The following is a 20,538-nucleotide window of genomic DNA, read 5'->3' on the forward strand; positions in this document are numbered from 1 at the left end:
GTGTGAAGGCGCCATGACTTATCCAAGAACAAAGGACTGACTTGTTTAAAGACTTTATTGTAAAGGTAGACAGACAAGTGGACTTGGTTTCTGGTTTCCCAGTCATATCATTTATACACAGCTAGGGGAAGGGGAGGTGGAGGATTCGCTCAGTTATAATAGTTTCCCCTTTTCCTTTCTAATGACACCCAGAAAATCCCATTTGGCAATGTATATTACCATGTTCAACTAGGAAACAGGTTAGGTAATCAAGATCGTATGGGTCTGCCAAAGACCGCAGAATGGGTGGCGAAGCAGTAAGCATAATTAATTAACATGTCCTCAAGAATATTAGCTAAATAGATCACCCAATAGAATAGAGGTTTAAGGTCTCTAGAATACGTGATGAACATTCTGAGTAGGAGCCGTCCTGACAACAGGCAAAGCGTTGCTAACCGAAGGCTACTATATGTGCAAATGAAACAGGGAAAGAAAGGATATAAATTAAGGTATAATATAATACGCTAGTGTGAAAAACAACAGTTCAGGATTGTCACACAATGACAACATAATAACATTGTTATTATATATAGAATTAAATCAAAGTATACATCTTAATATAACCCTCCTCGGATTGTCCCGAGCAAAACCAAGAAAACAAACGTAAAACATGCAGAATGAACACGCTCTTTGAGAAGGAGGATGTATTTCACTAGTGGTACAGGAATACATGACTGAATACATAACAGGCTTAGTGGTACTGGGCTACTGTTCATAGGACACACAGGATGACTGACTACAAACCAATACATAACAGGCTTAGTGGTACTGGGCTACTGTTCATAGGACACACAGGATGACTGACTACAAACCAACTGAAAGGAAATGACAGTGGCTGATAGGTCAGGGATCCATCTAACTGACAGAACCGAGGGCTATGTTGTTCATGTTTTAGATTAGATTCATCACTTTCCTTTGAGACATCCCTTACTGGTTGTTGGGTTGGAAATAAATAAGGCCAAATTCTTCTGATATTCCCTCAAATATTAAAATATGAAGACTTCACTAGAAAGGATAGCTAGATACTTATGCCTCTAGCTCCAAGCCCAGTCCCAGTTTGTGGCCACCGGCGTTGATGCTCTTACCATCGACCAGTGCAGACAGGACAAGTTTCATACCTGCAGAACGGGAAAAAGAAATAACTTCGCTACAACAACCCACTTAGGTGATGGCTGGCAGTGCTATTGCAAAGTAGTGAGAGACAGTTCTTACCTGGTCGCAGCGTCTGGGTATAGCCCACTCCCACCAAGCTGGCATTGTTAACTTTAGCCTGGGAAATATAACAAACACATACAATTAACAATGGAATACAACGGGTTATGATAATTATTGGCATTGCGTAAGAACGTCACTATTGTCCAGTTACTTCCTAAAATATCTAATTTGATACAACCCATTCCCATTTAATAAACTGCTAATCGTGCAGAACCCGTCCCTGAATATTAAACAGCCGTCAGGCTGATAAACAAGACAAGCAAAAGAGCAGCACTCACAGATATGGAGGCACTGGAGTCCAGCTGATACTTGGCAGCGATGCCAAAGCGCGTGCTGTTGCTGCCTGCTGTCCAGGCCAGGTTCACAGCAGTCTCCAGCTTGTCATTCACCTTCTGGTAAATGGACCCTCCAAACTCTGTGCCATCATTACTGGGATATAGGACATAAACATACATTGTGTTATCCTTGTCTGATGAAGAGCTCTTTTTGTTTAATAATAACTCAACAAAAGATGAACTGAAACACTCAAATCAACCTACAACTTATTCAAAATCGATGTAACTTGGTAAGACCATAGTTACCAATAAGCACAAAAGGAGACCATCTTTCTAGTAGAAACAGTCATACTTTTCACTTCACTGCTGAGACACAAGTCCTCCAAAAATACAATCGATATGAAGCTTACACATTGGTGTGCAGCTGGAAATCTCCCGTCTTGTAGCCAACGGCGAAGTTGCTCTGGGTCATTTTGGACTTGGCCGTGTCGAAGGTCATCTGGTAGCCAGCCAGCCATCCCTCATATCCGGCCACCGCTGCCCCATGGATGGCCGGGCCGGCAAAGTCAAAGTCTACATCCACGCCCAAGTTGACATATTCACGCTTATACGCAGTCTTCACCTTCCCACTCTTCTTGCTGTTAGAAGGAGAATAGAGGAGGAAGATAGGATGAATAAACATCAGTCTGATATTTCTGTTGTTCTAGTTCAGTCATCACTGATTATTTTCAATAAAGGAAGATTGGTGGTGGATTATGCAGTGCTGAACATGCACAATAAATGTTATCCACATCAGGGTTTCAAAAGACTGGTGAGAAACATTTAGTTGTGCTTGAAATTAAAAAAGCCACAAACCTTACCCAGAATTTGGTGAGAACTGGGTGTCGAACGTAAGTTTCAGTCCTTTGGTGATCTATGGAAGAAACAAAAATAAGCATAACTGAATAGAAAGCTCACAAATTACAGTATGGACTGGTTTCTCCTCTCTACCTGGTCTTCAACGGTGATCTCAGTCCCCAGAGTGTTGTCTGTGGTCCACTTCTCTGTAAACGTCAGGCCGTATTCAGCCCATTTGTACTTGGTCTCCAGGTTGCCATTGACTTTGCTGGTGTCCGTGTTGGATGAGCCAGAGGTTTTGAATTCCTAAATAACAATAATGACAGACTTAGCACACCTATATCTTGCTATGGAGAACCAGAATGTACAGTAATCCTGGCAGGATTGAAAAGCCAAACCCACCACTCCACTTGAAGACTTGGTCTTGACATCAAGTTTCACCAATCCAAAACCTAATAAAAGAACAAACCATAACATTCAGGACACCACATGTTCCATTACATATTAAGGTAGTGGCGTTAACCTTGTTTTGATTGGCGTCTCATTAACATTTAAATACTTGCCAAATGGACTTCTACATGGAGAATACTGATCCAGTCGGACCCAATTGTGACATGTCTTGAACAAATTGAATGTTAACTGGGTGTTATGTTAACTTCCTTGTAAAATGTCATGTCAGTGTGAAATGTGTTCTGTGCATTGATGGAAACATTCCCTTACGGGCTCAAGAGAGGCCAAACGAAAGTGATGTGAACCGTTTAAATTGTCAGAAGAGGCCTCTGTTACATTAAGGTCAATGTGTGTCCTGCTCATCATTCCTACAGGGGTAAACCAACCAGTTTCAAAGACATTTACCATATCCTTTGTTGAAGATGTCCTTTGCAGATTTACCAAGGTCACCATATGATGGAGGGACAGCCATTCTACCTGTGACAAGAAGGAAAATGGCAGATGACAAATTATGCTATCGTAGTACTACTGACCGAGTTCAGCATGTAGCCTATTACAGCAAATGTAGGACAAAGATGGTATTGCCACAAAGGGATAGTCCTAACATGCATGTTGTTCGCCATTTATTCACTAGTAACAGTGTACTCCACCACCAAGTAACTGATCAGATAATAGGGAATGTACGGATCATCTCCTCGTAGGACTGTGAACACGTTAAGGGATATAGCCAGGCCTACACAACCATCTCTACACACGTAAAGCTTTGAAGAACAAGGTTATCTGCAAGCAGCCATCTTGACGTCGATATTTGCACGTCAAAGCCCCTGCCAAGTCTCAAGTTGTCTGCTTGCCTAGCTAGCTACAGTAGATCGTTACAACATGCAATATCAATGTGACTGGCGGCTGGTTCAATGAAAGTCAAGTTAGCTAGCTAGTAGCCGTTAACAAAATAGCTAGCCGGCGAGCAAGTTAACAAGCCATTACATCACAGACAGGGATTTACTCACAGCAGCAATCTGTTCTCTCAACTTGAACTAGACAATAAGAAGACGTAGCTAGCTAGCTAGGCAATGGCACATATTTCCACCTCGAATAAAAGTCCAAATGTAATTAGTTATACTGTAGTTAATATGTCAAAGATCGGGGCATGTATTTACCCTTGACAATGGACTAACGTTAGCTATCCATGTAACGTTAGCTAACTAGCTATCTGGCTACAGATTTCTCAGCGCTGGATCCCGGCCATGTCCCCTACCTAGCTAACATTTAGCTAGTTAGCTGGCAAGCAAGGTACCTAATTAGATAGCAAACAAAACTATGGCAATTACTTACTGGAAGTTTTGCGTTGGTGCAGATAGTTGGTTCGTTGTTCAAGCAGTTTCTAACACCGCGTCGCGACAGTCCTATCCAGCTGGAGGGCGATGAAGGAGAAACAGCAAAAGCAAAACAACCTCTCATGACCCCAGGATCGCAGGACCCTATAAATATAGCTGTTCGTTTCTTTGCCTGTCTAAATCAAAGTAGGATGACTGAGTTCTGGGTTTATTTGAGTATTTCTATGCCCATATTTAATAATTGTGTTAATACAAGACTGAAAAACTTGAACATTTGTGTATTAATTAACTTAATACAATTGTCTTCATAAATAATATACCTGGCAACTGGAAGACGTCTTTATCACCATAGAAACCACGGTGCTTTACCTAACACGATAGGTCTAGCAGTCAGCTAATGTCAAATCGTATTTGTCACATGCGCCGAATACACTAGGTGTAGGTAGACCTTACAGTGAAATGCTCACTATCAAGCCCTTAACCAACAATGCCGTTTTAAGAAAAATAAGTGTTAAGTAAAAAAATATATATTTTAATTTAAGAGCAGCAGTAAAAATAACAGTAGAGAGGCTGGGGTCAATATGCGGGGGCATAGGTTAGTCGAGATAATTGAGGTAATATGTACATGTAGGTAGAGTTAAAGTGACTATGCATAGATAATAAACAGAGAGTAGTAGCAGCAGTGTAAAGGGGGGGGGGGGGGGGGACAATGCAAATTGTCTGGGTAGCAATTTGATTAGCTGTTCAGGAGTCTTTTGTCTTGGGGGTAGAAGCTGTTAAGAAGCCTTTTGGACCTAGACTTGGCGCTCCGGCACCGCTTGCCGTGCGGTAGCAGAGGGAACAGTCTAAGACTAGGGTGGCTGGAGTCGAACAATTTTTAGAGCCTTCCTCTGACACTGCCTGGTATAGAGGTCCTGGATGGCAGGAAGCTTGGCCCCAGTGATGTACTGGGCTGTACGCCCTACCCTCTGTAGCGCCTTGTGGTCGGAAGCTGAGCAGTTCCATACCAGTCAGGATGCTCTCGATAGTGCAGCTGTATAACTTTTTGAGGATCTGAGGACCCACGCCAAATCTTTTCAGTCTCCTGAGGGGGAATAGGCGTTTGTCGCACCCTCTTCACGACTGTCTTGGTTTGTTTGGACCATGAGTTTGTGATGTGGACACCAAGAAACTTGAAGCAATCAACCTGCTCCATCGATGAGAATTGGGGTGTGCTCGGTCCTCTTTTTCCTGAAGTCCACAATCATCTCCTTTGTCTTGATCACGTTGAGGAAGAGCTTGTCATCCTGGCACCACATGGCCAGGTCTCTGACCTCCTCCCTATAGGCTCTCGCATCGTTGTCGGTGATCAGGCCTAACACTGTTGTGTCATCGGAAAACTTGGTGTTGGAGTTGTGCCTGGCCATGCAGTCATGAGTAAACAGGGAGTACAGGCGGGGACTGAGCACACACCCCTGAGGGGCCCCCGTGTTGAGGATCAGCGTGGTGAATGTGTTGTTACCTCCCCTTTACACCTCAGGGTGGCCCATCAGGAAGTCCAGGACCCAGTTGCAGAGGGAGGTGTTTAGTCCCAGGGTACTTAGCTTAGTGATGAGCTTTGAGGGCACAGTGGTGTTGAACGCTAAGCTGTAGTCAATGAATAGAATTCTCACATAGGTGTTCCTTTTGTCCAGGTGGGAAAGGACAGTGTAGAGTGCAATAGAGATTGCATCACCTGTGAATCTGTTGGGGCGGTATGCAAATTGGAGTGCGTCTAGGTTTTCTGGGATAATGGTGTTGTGATCCATGACCAGCCCTTCAAAGCACTTCATGGCTACCAATGTGAGTGCTACAGGTCAGTAGTCATTTTGGCAGGTTACCTTAGTGTTCTTGGGCACAGGGACTATGGTGGTCTGCTTGAAACATGTTGGTATTACACACTCAGTCAGGGACAGGTTGAAAATGTCAGTTAAGACACTTGCCAGTTGGTCAGCACATGCTCAGAGTACACATCCTGGTAATATGTTGAGCAGTCATATTTTCTCTGCACAGTTTCAGGAGGTTTGCATTTTGTTGACAGCTGGATTAGCAACTATAACGGGCTGTCAGAAACACTTCAAGAAACCTTAACTGGAGGAATTCTGCATGGTAAGGAATTACACTAACTGAGCTGTGATTAAATAAACATTTGCTGGAGCTGATCACTGTGCTGCTAGCGGAGGGCTGCAGTGTGGTTGAAGAAAGCTTTTGATTGTCAAAACAGAAACCGGTGGTCTAGCTAACTAAAAACAGTGAATCAGCATCGTCAGAGGTCTTGACCTGAAGTGGGACTAACTAAGCTAACAAGATCAGGCTGAACAGACATGCTGTTTTTCCATAGCAGACAGACCTGGCATGTAAACTCAGTAGTAGGTTAAATCCATGATTAGACACTGGACCTCAGACACAGTGGGAACCATGGCCATCAACTGGATGGGATTTCAAAAATGTCAACTGCTCAGGATAGCTCTGAGCCGATTCCCAGAATCCGCTTAAATCCACTGCACTCTGGCTCTATCCCGTGCAGATGTGTCACCACGTCCTCTAACCGTGTAGCTAACTGAATTACAGTCTTGCCCACAGTGCTCCAGGGTGACGTTTCACTAGGTAAAGATTTAGGATCCCCTTCCCCTCCCCAATACTAACTTTAACCATTTGTAGGGAACCTGCAACAAGATCAGCATACCGGGACAATGTCACACTACACTCAAACCCTTCTCTTCTGAAGAATCACATCCAAGTCACAGCATTGATGTCAACTGTTTAATGATGGTAAAGACATGTCATTTGCAGAACATTAATCAATTAACCCAATACAACCACACTTTGTGTGATTGCTACATTTCAAAATGGTAGCCAATTACTGCATCTTGGAGGTATGTAACATACCATTATAACCACACCAGTGATAAGGATTAGTAACAATTTATTAGAGGGGGTTAAAAGTGACAAGAACAAATACATGAGAGAAGTCATAATTCTCCTGTATATATCAAAAAAATAAAAATCTTAGCAGCAAATGATAGATTTGCAGTTAGCACGAGCTGGCATTAGTCAGAAGTTCGACGCATTACTTTATTAGGAGGGGGGGGGGGGGGGGGTAATAAAAGACTCATAGCATGTAAGGGATCTAGTAACTATTCCACAGCTGAAATTCCAAATAAAACATGGGATGGAGATGAGACTTAACCCACTGGACACAACCCGGTAGAATCAACATAAAAAAATCTATGACGTAGAAACAAATAGAATCAAGGTGGATAACTGATTAGATTCAAGAAGTCATCAACATAAAATGAATTTGGAAAATGTGTCCTTTTTTCACCTGACTTAAATCCAATGACATGGTTCAAATCTATATTTTCTTACATTGAGTTGTCAACTTACGTGAATTCAAAACAATTGTAGGATACATTTAACTAGACGTTGAATTGACGTCTCTGCCCAGTAAAGTAACCCTTAATTGTCTTACAAAAGTGGGTTGTAACCAATACCATTAATGGCCGTTTCAGATCTGATTTGAGTGACGGGGTGGTTCGAATTTGTTTAATGATTTGGGTGAGAGGATGATTCTGAAAAATCAATCCTATACATAAAAGCACATTGTGTTTTAAACAAATATATTTCCCCACAACTGTAAACATATTCCTGTTCAAGTGTATATTGCAATATCCTTTCTGTACATCAAATATTTAATTAAATAAAACAATTCTATTGACATATACAAAATTAAATAAATTAAGACAGTCCAAGGGATCTGTGGAAGAAGTAAAACTATTTTTTGTAAGGATTTATATCCTTGTATGTTAATCGCGAAGCCTGGGCATTCACTAAATTACAAGCGAGTACGCAACATCTGAGATATGCAGCTCTTATAAAAAAGACAATGTTACTATAACACCTAAAGTTATTGGCAAATGGAATGATATTTAAAAACGATTGTTCACCATTTTCCATTCCATAGTTTTGGCTGCTTTTTGCGATCTCCTTGGGGGTAACATCCCCGTTTACGGCAAGGTATAGTTCGGAAAAAGGTAGGATTAACTGAATACAAATATTATAAAGGAAACCAAATATATTATATACACACGTATGTGGACACCTCTTCAAATTAGTGGAGTCGGCCTTTTCAGCCACACTCGTTGCTGACAGGTGTATAAAAAAAGAACACCGCCACGCAAACTCCATAGACAAACATTGGCAGTGGAATGCCCTTATTGAGGAGCTCAGATGCCACCTTCCCAACAAGCCAGTTCTTTACATTTCTGTCCTGCTAGAGCGGCCATGGTCAACTGTAAGTGTGGTTATTGTGAAGTGGAAACATCTAGGAGCAATAACGGCTCAGCCGCAAAGTGGTAGGCCACACAAGCTTACAGAACGGGACCGCCGAGTGCTGAAGAGCATACATTGTTTAATTATTTTTTTTAAATGTCTGTCCTCGGTTGCAACACTCACTACCGAGGTCTGGGGCTGTTTTTCATGGTACGGGCTAGGCCGCTTAGTTCCAGTGAAGGGAAATCTTAACACTACAGCATACAATGACATTCTACACAATTCTGTTCTTCCAACTTTGTGGAAGGCCCTTCCCTGTTTCAGCATGACACTGCCCCCGTCCACAAAGCGACGTCCATACAGAAATGGTTTGTCGAGATCGGTGTGGAAGATCTTGACTGGCCTACACAGAGACCTGACCGCAACCCCATCGAACAGCTTTGGGATGAATTGAAATACCAACGGCGAGCCCAGCTTAATTGCCTAACATCAATGCCCGACCTCTAATGCTTGTGGCTGAAAGGAATTAAGTCCCAGTAGCAATGTTCCAACATCTAGTGGAAAGCCTTCCCAGAAGAGTAGAGGCTGTTATTGCAGCAAGAGGGCAGGGACCAACTCCATATTAACACCCATGATTTTGGAATGAGATGTTCAACAAGCAGATGTCCACATACTTTTGGTCATGTAGTTCATGTCAACATGACTAATTCAGCATTCTAGTAATACAGCCAAAACCCACAGTAGTGTCTTAAGGAATGCAGAAGCTTTTCACACTACTCAAATTAATAAAGATAAAGTAACAAGACCGGTCACAACATCTGGAACTTAGATATTGTTATACAGAAATTCAGGAACAGTATCATCTTTGACATTTTGAAAATTGCTTAAAAAGAAAAGAAAAAAAAGAAGTGGGCCATACCTGTATTAGAGCCAGATAAAACCACAATAATATTATACCCTAATTTCTCAGGATATATAAATGAAGATTTTATTAATATAATACTGTTGAATTTTAGATTAACAAATTCTATTGGACTTAAAAAATAAACATTTTTGGTTACAATAGGCTGCCTGAGAATTCCGCTTTCATGTTTTTCCCCAAACCTCTAGCTTGCTTATTACCGTCAACGTTCCCTCAGACTGCAAGTTAAGAGCTGTTAAGCGTGGAAATGCAAGCCTGGCAGTAGCAGGTCAGTTTGTGCTTTAGCCAACTCGTCTGTCGAGTTCGCTGTCATACCATACACCGTAAGGCATAACAAGAGATGAGTTGACTAAAGCACATACATCATATCTGTTACCTGGTTATTGATCATGGCAAAAGGTGTGGGAAATATCTTCAAAAATCTCAATCCCTTTTCAAATGAAGAGAATTAGTCTCTAGCATGTATCCCAAACGGCACCCTATTCCCTATGTAGTGCATTCTTTTTGACGAGAGGCCATAGGGCTCTGGTCTAAAGTAGTGCATTATAAAATGAGTAGTGTGTCATTTTGGACACATAGGTTTAATCCCTTTCAACAGGCTGCCGTGGGACAAACGCCAGCCAACCACTAAGTCACAGAATATGAGTAGTCATGTCTCCCGTACCCTGTCGCACCGTGGCACCGATAGGATCCTACAAGCCGCAGTCTCTGCAGACATTGGAATATAAAGTCAATATCACACAACCACAGTTGGCAACTCCTTGAAGGCAGCGGCAGCAGGAAAATAACACAACGGGTCTCAGAGTAAACAGTGTTAGAAGAGATCAACGTCGTGGTGGCTGCATCGCAGACCAGTGTACTCCACCACCTAGTACCCAATCATGCTCCTGATCATGGTGGGTTTAGAGAAGGGCCAGCCGTACTCGTTGGGCACGGGGCCGTTGACGTTGCATTCGAAGAAGGAGAACATGGGGAACCAAATGCGGGCCCTGCGACTCTGCTGGTAGGCCCTGGTGTTAGCCAGCGTGTGGTAGTACAGGAACAGCCTGGTCGTGATGTAGAAGGCGATGAAGACGTCGATGGAATAGTGTTCATGGGCCGCCAGGATAAAGAAGATGCCAAACAAGTTCAGGACCCAGGACAAGGTGTGGATGAAGTTCCAGCCCCGCGGGGTGTCTGTTAGTGAATACATACAAGCAGAACATTGAACAATGTGTTAGGATGGTTTTGAGTTTCAGTTATGTTCTGTTCCAAATCAGGAATTGAATGACAACTTCAAGTGATCCTGTAGATTGAGACAACAGTTTAAAGCTGTCAGTGGGCAGGTCTTCATGTAGTTATAGCTGATGGACACACGATGTACAGAAGTTCTTCCCACTACAGTCAATTACATCTTATATTTACATTTACATTTAAGTCATTTAGCAGACGCTCTTATCCAGAGCGACTGCACCAATAAATGATATGGAACACTTACATTCTGTCACAAAGAAGTTGAGCATGGTGATGACCACCGTGTGACCGCTGAACATGTAGTCCCCACACGTATGGACCCCTGTGAGGGACATTCCAAATCCACTCCATATGGCCAGAGCTCGATGCAGTTTGGCCCACATGTCACCATACACCTAGGGGAAAGAGAAGGAAAGAGTCACGATTGATATTCTAGCCTGTTGGGAGACGTGTAAATTGCCATCCATAGCCTGTGTACAGCAAAGGGGGGGGGGGGTTCAGAGAATGTACAGCAAGGGGGGGGGGTCATAGAATGTACAGCAAGGGGGGGGGGGGGGTCATAGAATGTACAGCAAGGGGGGGGGGGTCATAGAATGTACAGCAAGGGGGGGGGGGTCATAGAATGTACAGCAAGGGGGGGGGTCATAGATTGTACAGCAAGGGGGGGGGTCATAGATTGTACAGCAGGGGGGGGGGTCATAGAATGTACAGCAGGGGGGGGGGGTCATAGAATGTACAGCAGGGGGGGGTCATAGAATGTACAGCAAGGGGGGGGTCATAGAATGTACAGCAAGGGGGGGTCATAGAATGTACAGCAAGGGGGGGTCATAGAATGTACAGCAAGGGGGGGTCATAGAATGTACAGCAAGGGGGGGGGGGGTCATAGAATGTACAGCAAGGGGGGGGGGGGTCATAGAATGTACAGCAAGGGGGGGGGGGTCATAGAATGTACAGCAAGGGGGGGGGGGGGTCATAGAATGTACAGCAAGGGGGGGGGGGGTCATAGAATGTACAGCAAGGGGGGGGGGGTCATAGAATGTACAGCAAGGGGGGGGGGTCATAGAATGTACAGCAAGGGGGGGGGGTCATAGAATGTACAGCAGGGGGGGGGGGGTCATAGAATGTACAGCAGGGGGGGGGGGGTCATAGAATGTACAGCAGGGGGGGGGGGTCATAGAATGTACAGCGGGGGGGGGGGTCATAGAATGTACAGCAGGGGGGGGGGGTCATAGAATGTACAGCAGGGGGGGGGGTCATAGAATGTACAGCAGGGGGGGGGTCATAGAATGTACAGCAGGGGGGGGGTCATAGAATGTACAGCAGGGGGGGGGTCATAGAATGTACAGTAGGGGGGGGTCATAGAATGTACAGTAGGGGGGGGTCATAGAATGTACAGTAGGGGGGGGTCATAGAATGTACAGTAGGGGGGGGTCATAGAATGTACAGTAGGGGGGGGTCATAGAATGTACAGTAGGGGGGGGTCATAGAATGTACAGTAGGGGGGGGTCATAGAATGTACAGTAGGGGGGGGTCATAGAATGTACAGTAGGGGGGGTCATAGAATGTACAGTAGGGGGGGGTCATAGAATGTACAGTGGGGGGGGTCATAGAATGTACAGTGGGGGGGGGTCATAGAATGTACAGTAGGGGGGGTCATAGAATGTACAGTAGGGGGGGTCATAGAATGTACAGTAGGGGGGGTCATAGAATGTACAGCAGGGGGGGTCATAGAATGTACAGCAGGGGGGGTCATAGAATGTACAGCAGGGGGGGTCATAGAATGTACAGCAGGGGGGGGTCATAGAATGTACAGCAGGGGGGGTCATAGAATGTACAGTAGGGGGGGGTCATAGAATGTACAGTAGGGGGGGGTCATAGAATGTACAGTAGGGGGGGGTCATAGAATGTACAGTAGGGGGGGGTCATAGAATGTACAGTAGGGGGGTCATAGAATGTACAGTAGGGGGGTCATAGAATGTACAGTAGGGGGGTCATAGAATGTACAGTAGGGGGGTCATAGAATGTACAGCAGGGGGGGTCATAGAATGTACAGCAGGGGGGGGTCATAGAATGTACAGCAGGGGGGGTCATAGAATGTACAGCAGGGGGGGTCATAGAATGTACAGCGGGGGGTCATAGAATGTACAGCAGGGGGTCATAGAATGTACAGCAGGGGGTCATAGAATGTACAGCAGGGGGGGGGGTCATAGAATGTACAGCAGGGGGGGGGGGTCATAGAATGTACAGCAGGGGGGGGGTCATAGAATGTACAGCAGGGGGGGGGTCATAGTATGTACAGCAGGGGGGGGGGTCATAGAATGTACAGCAGGGGGGGGGGTCATAGAATGTACAGCAGGGGGGGGGGGTCATAGAATGTACAGCAGGGGGGGGGGGGTCATAGAATGTACAGCAGGGGGGGGGGGTCATAGAATGTACAGCAGGGGGGGGGGGGTCATAGAATGTACAGCAGGGGGGGGGGGTCATAGAATGTACAGCAGGGGGGGGGGGTCATAGAATGTACAGCAGGGGGGGGGGGTCATAGAATGTACAGCGGGGGGGGGGGTCATAGAATGTACAGCGGGGGGGGGGTCATAGAATGTACAGCGGGGGGGGGGTCATAGAATGTACAGCGGGGGGGGGGTCATAGAATGTACAGTGGGGGGGGGGGGGTCATAGAATGTACAGTAGGGGGGGGTCATAGAATGTACAGTAGGGGGGGGGTCATAGAATGTACAGTAGGGGGGGGTCATAGAATGTACAGTAGGGGGGGGGTCATAGAATGTACAGTAGGGGGGGGGTCATAGAATGTACAGTAGGGGGGGGTCATAGAATGTACAGTAGGGGGGGGGTCATAGAATGTACAGTAGGGGGGGGGTCATAGAATGTACAGTGGGGGGGGTCATAGAATGTACAGTAGGGGGGGTCATAGAATGTACAGTAGGGGGGGTCATAGAATGTACAGTAGGGGGGGGTCATAGAATGTACAGTAGGGGGGGTCATAGAATGTACAGTAGGGGGGGTCATAGAATGTACAGTAGGGGGGTCATAGAATGTACAGTAGGGGGGGTCATAGAATGTACAGTAGGGGGGGTCATAGAATGTACAGTAGGGGGGTCATAGAATGTACAGTAGGGGGGGGTCATAGAATGTACAGTAGGGGGGGGTCATAGAATGTACAGTAGGGGGGGGTCATAGAATGTACAGTAGGGGGGGGTCATAGAATGTACAGTAGGGGGGGTCATAGAATGTACAGTAGGGGGGGTCATAGAATGTACAGTAGGGGGGGTCATAGAATGTACAGTAGGGGGGGTCATAGAATGTACAGTAAGGGGGGTCATAGAATGTACAGTAGGGGGGGGGTCATAGAATGTACAGTAGGGGGGGGGTCATAGAATGTACAGTAGGGGGGGGGGTCATAGAATGTACAGTAGGGGGGGGGGTCATAGAATGTACAGTAGGGGGGGGGTCATAGAATGTAAAGTAGGGGGGGGGGTCATAGAATGTACAGTAGGGGGGGGTCATAGAATGTACAGTAGGGGGGGGGTCATAGAATGTACAGTAGGGGGGGTCATAGAATGTACAGTAGGGGGGTCATAGAATGTACAGTAGGGGGGGGTCATAGAATGTACAGTGGGGGGGGTCATAGAATGTACAGTGGGGGGGGTCATAGAATGTACAGTGGGGGGGTCATAGAATGTACAGTAGGGGGGTCATAGAATGTACAGTAGGGGGGGTCATAGAATGTACAGTAGGGGGGGTCATAGAATGTACAGTAGGGGGGTCATAGAATGTACAGTAGGGGGGGTCATAGAATGTACAGTAGGGGGGGTCATAGAATGTACAGCAGGGGGGGTCATAGAATGTACAGTAGGGGGGGGTAGTCTAGCTTTCGTTTCGATTACTGTTAGCAAGCTGGACAGAGTGAAAAGACTATAGATGACTTATCAAGCTGGACAGAGTGAAAAGACTATAGATGACTTATCAAGCTGGACAGAGTGAAAAGACTATAGATGACTTATCAAGCTGGACAGAGTGAAAAGACTATAGATGACTTATCAAGCTGGACAGAGTGAAGACTATAAAATGTAGATTCATCATATCTACACAGTGTTGATTTAGTTAGTGGAGAGGTGGTACCTTTCCTGAGCACTGCAGGTGCTGTCCTGGCACTGACAGGGAGGTCACAAACATGGTGATGCAGCGCAGCATAAACACTGTCCCCATGAGGCTGCACAGCCGCCGCAGCAGAATGGACCTTAAGCAGAGCAAACATTACACACATTAACATAGCACTTACCACAACTTCAATAACTAGGCCAATGGTTTTCAAACCTCTCCTCAGTGACCCTTAGAAGTTTCACAATTTTGTTGTAGCCTTAAACTAACTCATCTGATTCATGTAGTCAAAAGCCTAATGATTAGTTGACAAGTTGAATCAGGTGTGATAGCTCTGGAATAGATTGAAACCATGAAACAGGTTCCCTGGAGGAGAAGCTTGAAAACTCCTGGACAATACACTTCTATTCTACACGAATCCTCTATTCTAGTCAGGGAGACATCCTAGACACTAGCTTTAAAAAAATAAATAATAATAATGTCTAGGCTGTGTGATGAACATGTTTCCCTATGGACCAGTCAGTAGCCAGTACTCTACCTGTGCTTGTGCAGCAGCAGAACTAGCAGCCAGATATTACACAGGATGACTCCACATGCCTCTGCCATGGCAAAGGCCCATGGTATTCTAGGTACACTGTTAAAAAGAAAGAAAAATGGTTATAGGCTGATCTTCAAGCTGTCTGCTACGGAGCACTGTGGGTTATTCTCCCAGGCTTAGCCAACTTAATTAAAAAAGGGTCACTGAAGCCTTATCGCTAATAACCTGATAAAGTATTAACCTATATTCAACATTACTTAACTGGAACAAACTAAATAGCCTAGAAGATTTCTTTCCCAATTAAAGGATGCAAAGGGTCATCCAATGCAACTGGGATAACACCTGACAAACCGGAATTAGTTTCTCACAAAAGGCTAACCCTTCTGCTATTTCACTATGCCGCGTCTCGACGTCAACCTCTAGTCCTGCTAGACCCTAAACATAGGGAGCTACATTTAGCCTGGTTACTGCTTAGTCATTTCGCCAACAATAATCTGCCACATTATCACACCGTGAGTAAGTCGGACTCAGCACTCGGTAAGAACAAGCCGGACATTTAAGCGCCGCCCAATGGAATTCATTGTGAACAGAAGATTAGACAATCCAATAACACTTGATGGCACCCCATTCCTATATAGTGCACAACTTTCAACCAAGGCCTATAGAGTAGTACACTTCATGGGAGCAATTTGGGACACAGCCCATGTCAGGCTTATAATAGACTGTTGCTATCAGAAAGTAGGGCAAGTATCACAATGTCCATCCAACAGCTTGATTGCTTGTTTTAACAGATCACAAGATGCTGCAGGTACACCATCATATTTAATTTCAATATCGAGACAAACTTTCACTGTTGCTCTGAGAGCCTAGTCAGGGCTGTATTCATTAGTCGGACACTGACTAATGAATACATTTTGCAACGGAAGCCATTCACACCAAACGGAAAACGTTTTGCTGCGAAAAATAGTTTATATTAATGAAATTCAGATTAGTTCCTCCCTGTTTGCTTGTATTTGGTTCCTTGTAACGTGTCGTCAAAGCATCAGTTATGTTGACAATCGGAAAGAGGTGCTTGCTGGAAAGTCACAAGATCAAGTCGGTCTAAATGTACATACATTGCTTAGGTTGTGGGGGAACAGCATGAGCAACCCACCTGTCTAAGAAAATGTCTGGCAAGGGAGGGTAAGTGCGCATGTCCGGCACCCTCTCGTGCACGATCACCATAACGAAAGAGGTAAATCCGAACACAAACACCACATAGATGGCACTAAGCGCTGTCTTCCAGTACTCAGGGTCCAGCCTCCCGCTCCCTCCATGCTTGTACTTCCCATTCCTATACTCAAGATACTGCTCTCCAACCGGTGCTGTGTCTGTGTTAGAGTTATCGCACTCTCTACTGGAGTCTCCGTTGCAGTGCCAGTCCCCACCCTGAGGCGAGTGTCCGTCGAATGGGACCCCCAGCTCCTCCAGGATATCCAGGTTTTGTTTCTGCAGCTTGCGGAGGGACACCATCAGCCTCTTGATGTCCCCCAGCACCTTGAGTTCCAGTGGGGGAGAGCGGAGGTCGTATTCACTTAGGGTGAGTAAGGACATGCCATCCAGACGGTGCTTGTTGCACAGTAGGTCTACATAGTGGCAGAAGCCCTCGTCCTTCAGCCACTTGGCAACGTGCTTGGTGGTCCAATGCCGGATGCTCAGCTGGGTACTACTAGACATCTCCCCTTCACTCTGTAAACTGTAGAAGACAAATGGACAAGATTAATCTCGACTCCAAAACCAAACATGCTCTTAAAAAGGGCGACTGCATTCCTGATTTGACCTCGTTTTATATTTGATTCATTTAAGAAATGCTAGTGGCCGTGACTGAATTCAAACATGAGTTTGTGTCTGGGGTGTGGTTTGATGTGAGTCTCTCGCAGGTGGGAAGAGTTAGCCAAATTATTTCACCAATTAGCTTCAGCAGGCTGGTGTTTGACCGTGGCAAAGTTGGTTACCTCATTTCTGGGGATAGTTCGCGACCGTCAAATTACACAAGAAAATATTTTCATGCCGCACATCTTTTAGTTGTCTCATTAAATGCTTTCAATATTTGTATTTGAATTTCTACAATTTATAATTGGTTAAGTCATTACATTTGGAGCTATTGAACTCCTAAAATATTGTCCCATGTGCATTGTGCAATTTACTGATGGTCTCTAACTAGCAGGGTTCGGTTGTTCAGCAACAAAACCGAATTGATGATTACTTGGGTGCTGCCAGCTGGATTGAAATAAACACAAGGATAACTTACTGTACCCTTCATCCGTGACATAACATTTTATTCCCCATCATCTTGCAAATCTCTGTTTTGGACGAGACTGACTTTACAGTTTGTAGTCAATTTTGACACTAGAATAAATGTGTCTAACTCATGACGATGCCACATAGGCCATTTTCAAAACGAGAAAAACTTTAAAGGGCAGTCGCTCTTTAAGTTTGTCACAGGAAACATGCATATCACATTAAAAGATATGCACTGTGTGGAATAGACAAAAAGTTCCCATATCGATTGGAGGAGCCAGTACCATTTCAAAAGAGAAAACACTGCAACACTGTCATTACACAAGCCACAGAGAACTAGGCATTCTCCATTTCACTGAATCAGCATTTCAGCAATACTGTCTGGTTCCCTGTCTAGCATACAATATTTCTACATGAGGCACTGACTTTCCAATGCTTCAAGACAATCTTCCCCATTTCTTCCAGTCTGGTTAAATTGTAGTCACTCAAAGCAGTTTTCGGCTGAAACTTCTAAGCACTAACGTTAAGTCTAGCCTACAGTACACTGTCAGACAAACCTCTGTATATACCGAGTAATTGTGTAATACAGCCTAGTTAAAGCAGACTACTTAGAGGTCAGTGTCCCTGGCAAAACAAACTGTCCCATGTCATGTCCCCACTCACCTCTTGCAACCATTAAAACGCAATACAGAGAACTAGTGTTGGGTGCTAATAGCACAGTCACTCATTATACTAAACAAGACAGAGAAGGGTGGTGACATCTCTGGCAATAGCCAAGGAACGCTGAACTCCGTTCTCGTATATCCGCTACTCTGGCAAAAGCCTACTGTCTCCAGTAGGCCAGACAGGGGTTAGTTAGCTAACAGTAGCTAGCTAGTTAGCCATACACATCTGAGAGCTTTGGCTTTAACTACATAACTAGCTAAGTGCACGAGTGACTGATATACCACCAAGCCCAGTTAGCTAGCTATCCACACAGCAAGCTATGCAAAACACATTTCAAGGCTCAGAATACATTAGCTATCAGCAACGTGTACATTCCGGCATCACGTCACCAGCTTCCTGGTATGCAAACGTTAGCCTGATATGTTAGCTAGTTAGCAATCTAGCAGTAAATATTCACCGGAATTCAGACTCAACTGTTAGTTAGCTGCCGCGGAGAGTAAATTGACTATACGGCATCTCACATGAGTCTGACGAAGCTATATTTACGTTTAGTGTGATAAAACGATTGAAGCAAATCATTTCGTCCGCTGCTGGTTAGCATCTGCTTTGCTGTTGACAATACTGAAGGAGCTCCGTAAACACTGGAAGAGCCGCGCACCAGGTTGTTTTCTCGTACTGAGTCGAACGTTGCTCATAGCTGAATTTATAGCCACTACCCTGACCTCTACTGGTGAAATGACAGTATCGGTATGCAAAGACAGCACAGTATGTACTCTGAAACAATGTATTGTTCATGACCAGTAAAGTTACCTAACGTCATGTCAGCCTGGTCTCAGAAACTGGACGTAACATAGTAAATGTAAATCCAGGATACTTAATTTAATGTGGTATGTTACGTTTGGTATGGATACATAAGACAGAAAGATATGTCGAGAAACCAAAAGGTTGTGTGTTTGAATCTCATCACGGACAACTTTAGCATTTTAGCTAATTAGCAACTAGTTACTACTTTTTTTAACTCCTAACCCTTTAACCCAACTCCTAACCTTAACCTTAACCCCTAGCCTAGCTAACGTTAGCCAACTAGCTAACGTTAGCCAACTAGCTAACGTTAGCCAACTAGCTAACATTAGCCACAACAAATTGGAATTTGCTATTTTGTAACTATTTGTAAGAATTACAATTCATAATATATTGAACGAATTGCAATTTGTAACATATACTAATTGTTATTTGTAACATATACAAAATGGTTGATGACACCCACAAATTAATACATACCATACGAGACGTAACATATTATACCATTTGGTGGATTTACATTTACTTTGTTACATCTAACCCTGAGTCCAGGTTGCATAATGTAGACTATATTTAAATTAGGTGAGTCACTGTTGCCAACATTAGCTCTATGTAAAGTTGCAAGACACATGTAAGATTTAAGACATAGGTCTAAGTTCAATTACACAAACAGACATCAATCAGGTCATTTTTAATTTTAGACTGAGGCGAAGGAACAACACCTGTTCCTGCCACTATACATACGCCTAAAGCCTCAACTAGGCTAATTACCATCCTACAACATCAGAAAATGAAAAGGAAAGATAGCTGATGTCTCATGAGAGCCATTTATACCAGACTGTATGTGTGTTCTTGTCTTTATCAATGTATTCTATTGAATATCATGTACAGCTGTTGCATTGTTTGACAGAAGAGCTTGCAAGTAAGCATTTCATTGTACTGTATATTACACTACACTGTATCCTGTGCATTTGACAAATACACTTTTATTTGATTTGTATGTTGGAAGTACACTTTAAAAAGTAATAGTTTTTAAAATGGTTCTTCCTGAGCTCTTATGGTTCCTTGGAGAACTCTTGCCTGATAAAGAACCTTTGAGTTAAACATGTGGGTTCTTGAAAGGTTCTGGAAGCCTGCAGATGTGTCCCTTTCATAGCACACAGCAAATTGGCCAGTGTTAACTAGTGTTGATTTTATTTTTTCAGTGTAAAATTTCTAGTTGTTATTCAATAGGTAAATGAACACTGTAAAATGTTAAATTAACACTCAGTGTTTTAAAAGAACCCCAGTGTTGGGGTTAATAACCAGAGTTGAACCATTATCATATTTCCCAGCATACTCTATTGCAGGTTGATTTTATATAATTGTTTGTTTCAATATCAATGTTTTTTCATGTACATTGATTGATTAATTAATCTAATGCTACTTAAATATAAAATAACATGTATTTTTCTAAACTATTCCAATCTGTTACTTGGACTTATTGCACCCGGGACGGTCCCATATTTCAGCCCCGTTTCAGGTGTCTTTTCTTTTTACAAA

General features: G+C 44.1%; 2 protein-coding genes across 7 annotated transcripts; both read right to left on the bottom strand.

The window, feature by feature from the left end:
- Positions 1-37: 37 nt before the first annotated feature.
- On the bottom strand, positions 38-4,304 carry LOC139580354 (voltage-dependent anion-selective channel protein 2). Its single transcript, XM_071408945.1, has 9 exons — positions 4,149-4,304; positions 3,222-3,293; positions 2,769-2,818; positions 2,520-2,672; positions 2,390-2,442; positions 1,940-2,167; positions 1,533-1,683; positions 1,252-1,309; positions 38-1,157 (listed from the first exon to the last, which is right to left on the bottom strand). Exons 2-9 carry the CDS (start codon positions 3,286-3,288, stop codon positions 1,066-1,068), a joined length of 852 nt encoding a protein of 283 aa, XP_071265046.1. The 5' UTR covers positions 3,289-3,293; positions 4,149-4,304; the 3' UTR covers positions 38-1,065.
- A 2,613-nt stretch (positions 4,305-6,917) lies between these two features.
- LOC139580356 (sphingomyelin synthase-related protein 1-like) lies at positions 6,918-18,885 on the bottom strand. 6 transcript variants are annotated; one of them, XM_071408953.1, is made up of 6 exons: positions 18,742-18,885; positions 16,403-16,984; positions 15,250-15,345; positions 14,733-14,850; positions 10,840-10,990; positions 6,918-10,538 (listed from the first exon to the last, which is right to left on the bottom strand). In XM_071408953.1, the coding sequence occupies exons 2-6, from the start codon at positions 16,963-16,965 to the stop codon at positions 10,231-10,233; spliced, it is 1,236 nt and encodes a 411-aa protein (XP_071265054.1). In that variant the 5' UTR covers positions 16,966-16,984; positions 18,742-18,885; the 3' UTR covers positions 6,918-10,230. The 6 variants fall into 6 exon arrangements, with proteins under 6 accessions (XP_071265054.1, XP_071265055.1, XP_071265053.1 ...); XM_071408954.1 differs by having other exon boundaries at positions 18,670-18,879; XM_071408952.1 differs by having other exon boundaries at positions 18,653-18,878.
- Between the last annotated feature and the right edge of the window lie 1,653 nt (positions 18,886-20,538).

Source organism: Salvelinus alpinus, chromosome 7, assembly GCF_045679555.1.
Source record: "Salvelinus alpinus chromosome 7, SLU_Salpinus.1, whole genome shotgun sequence".
NCBI classification, from domain to species: Eukaryota; Metazoa; Chordata; class Actinopteri; order Salmoniformes; family Salmonidae; genus Salvelinus; species Salvelinus alpinus.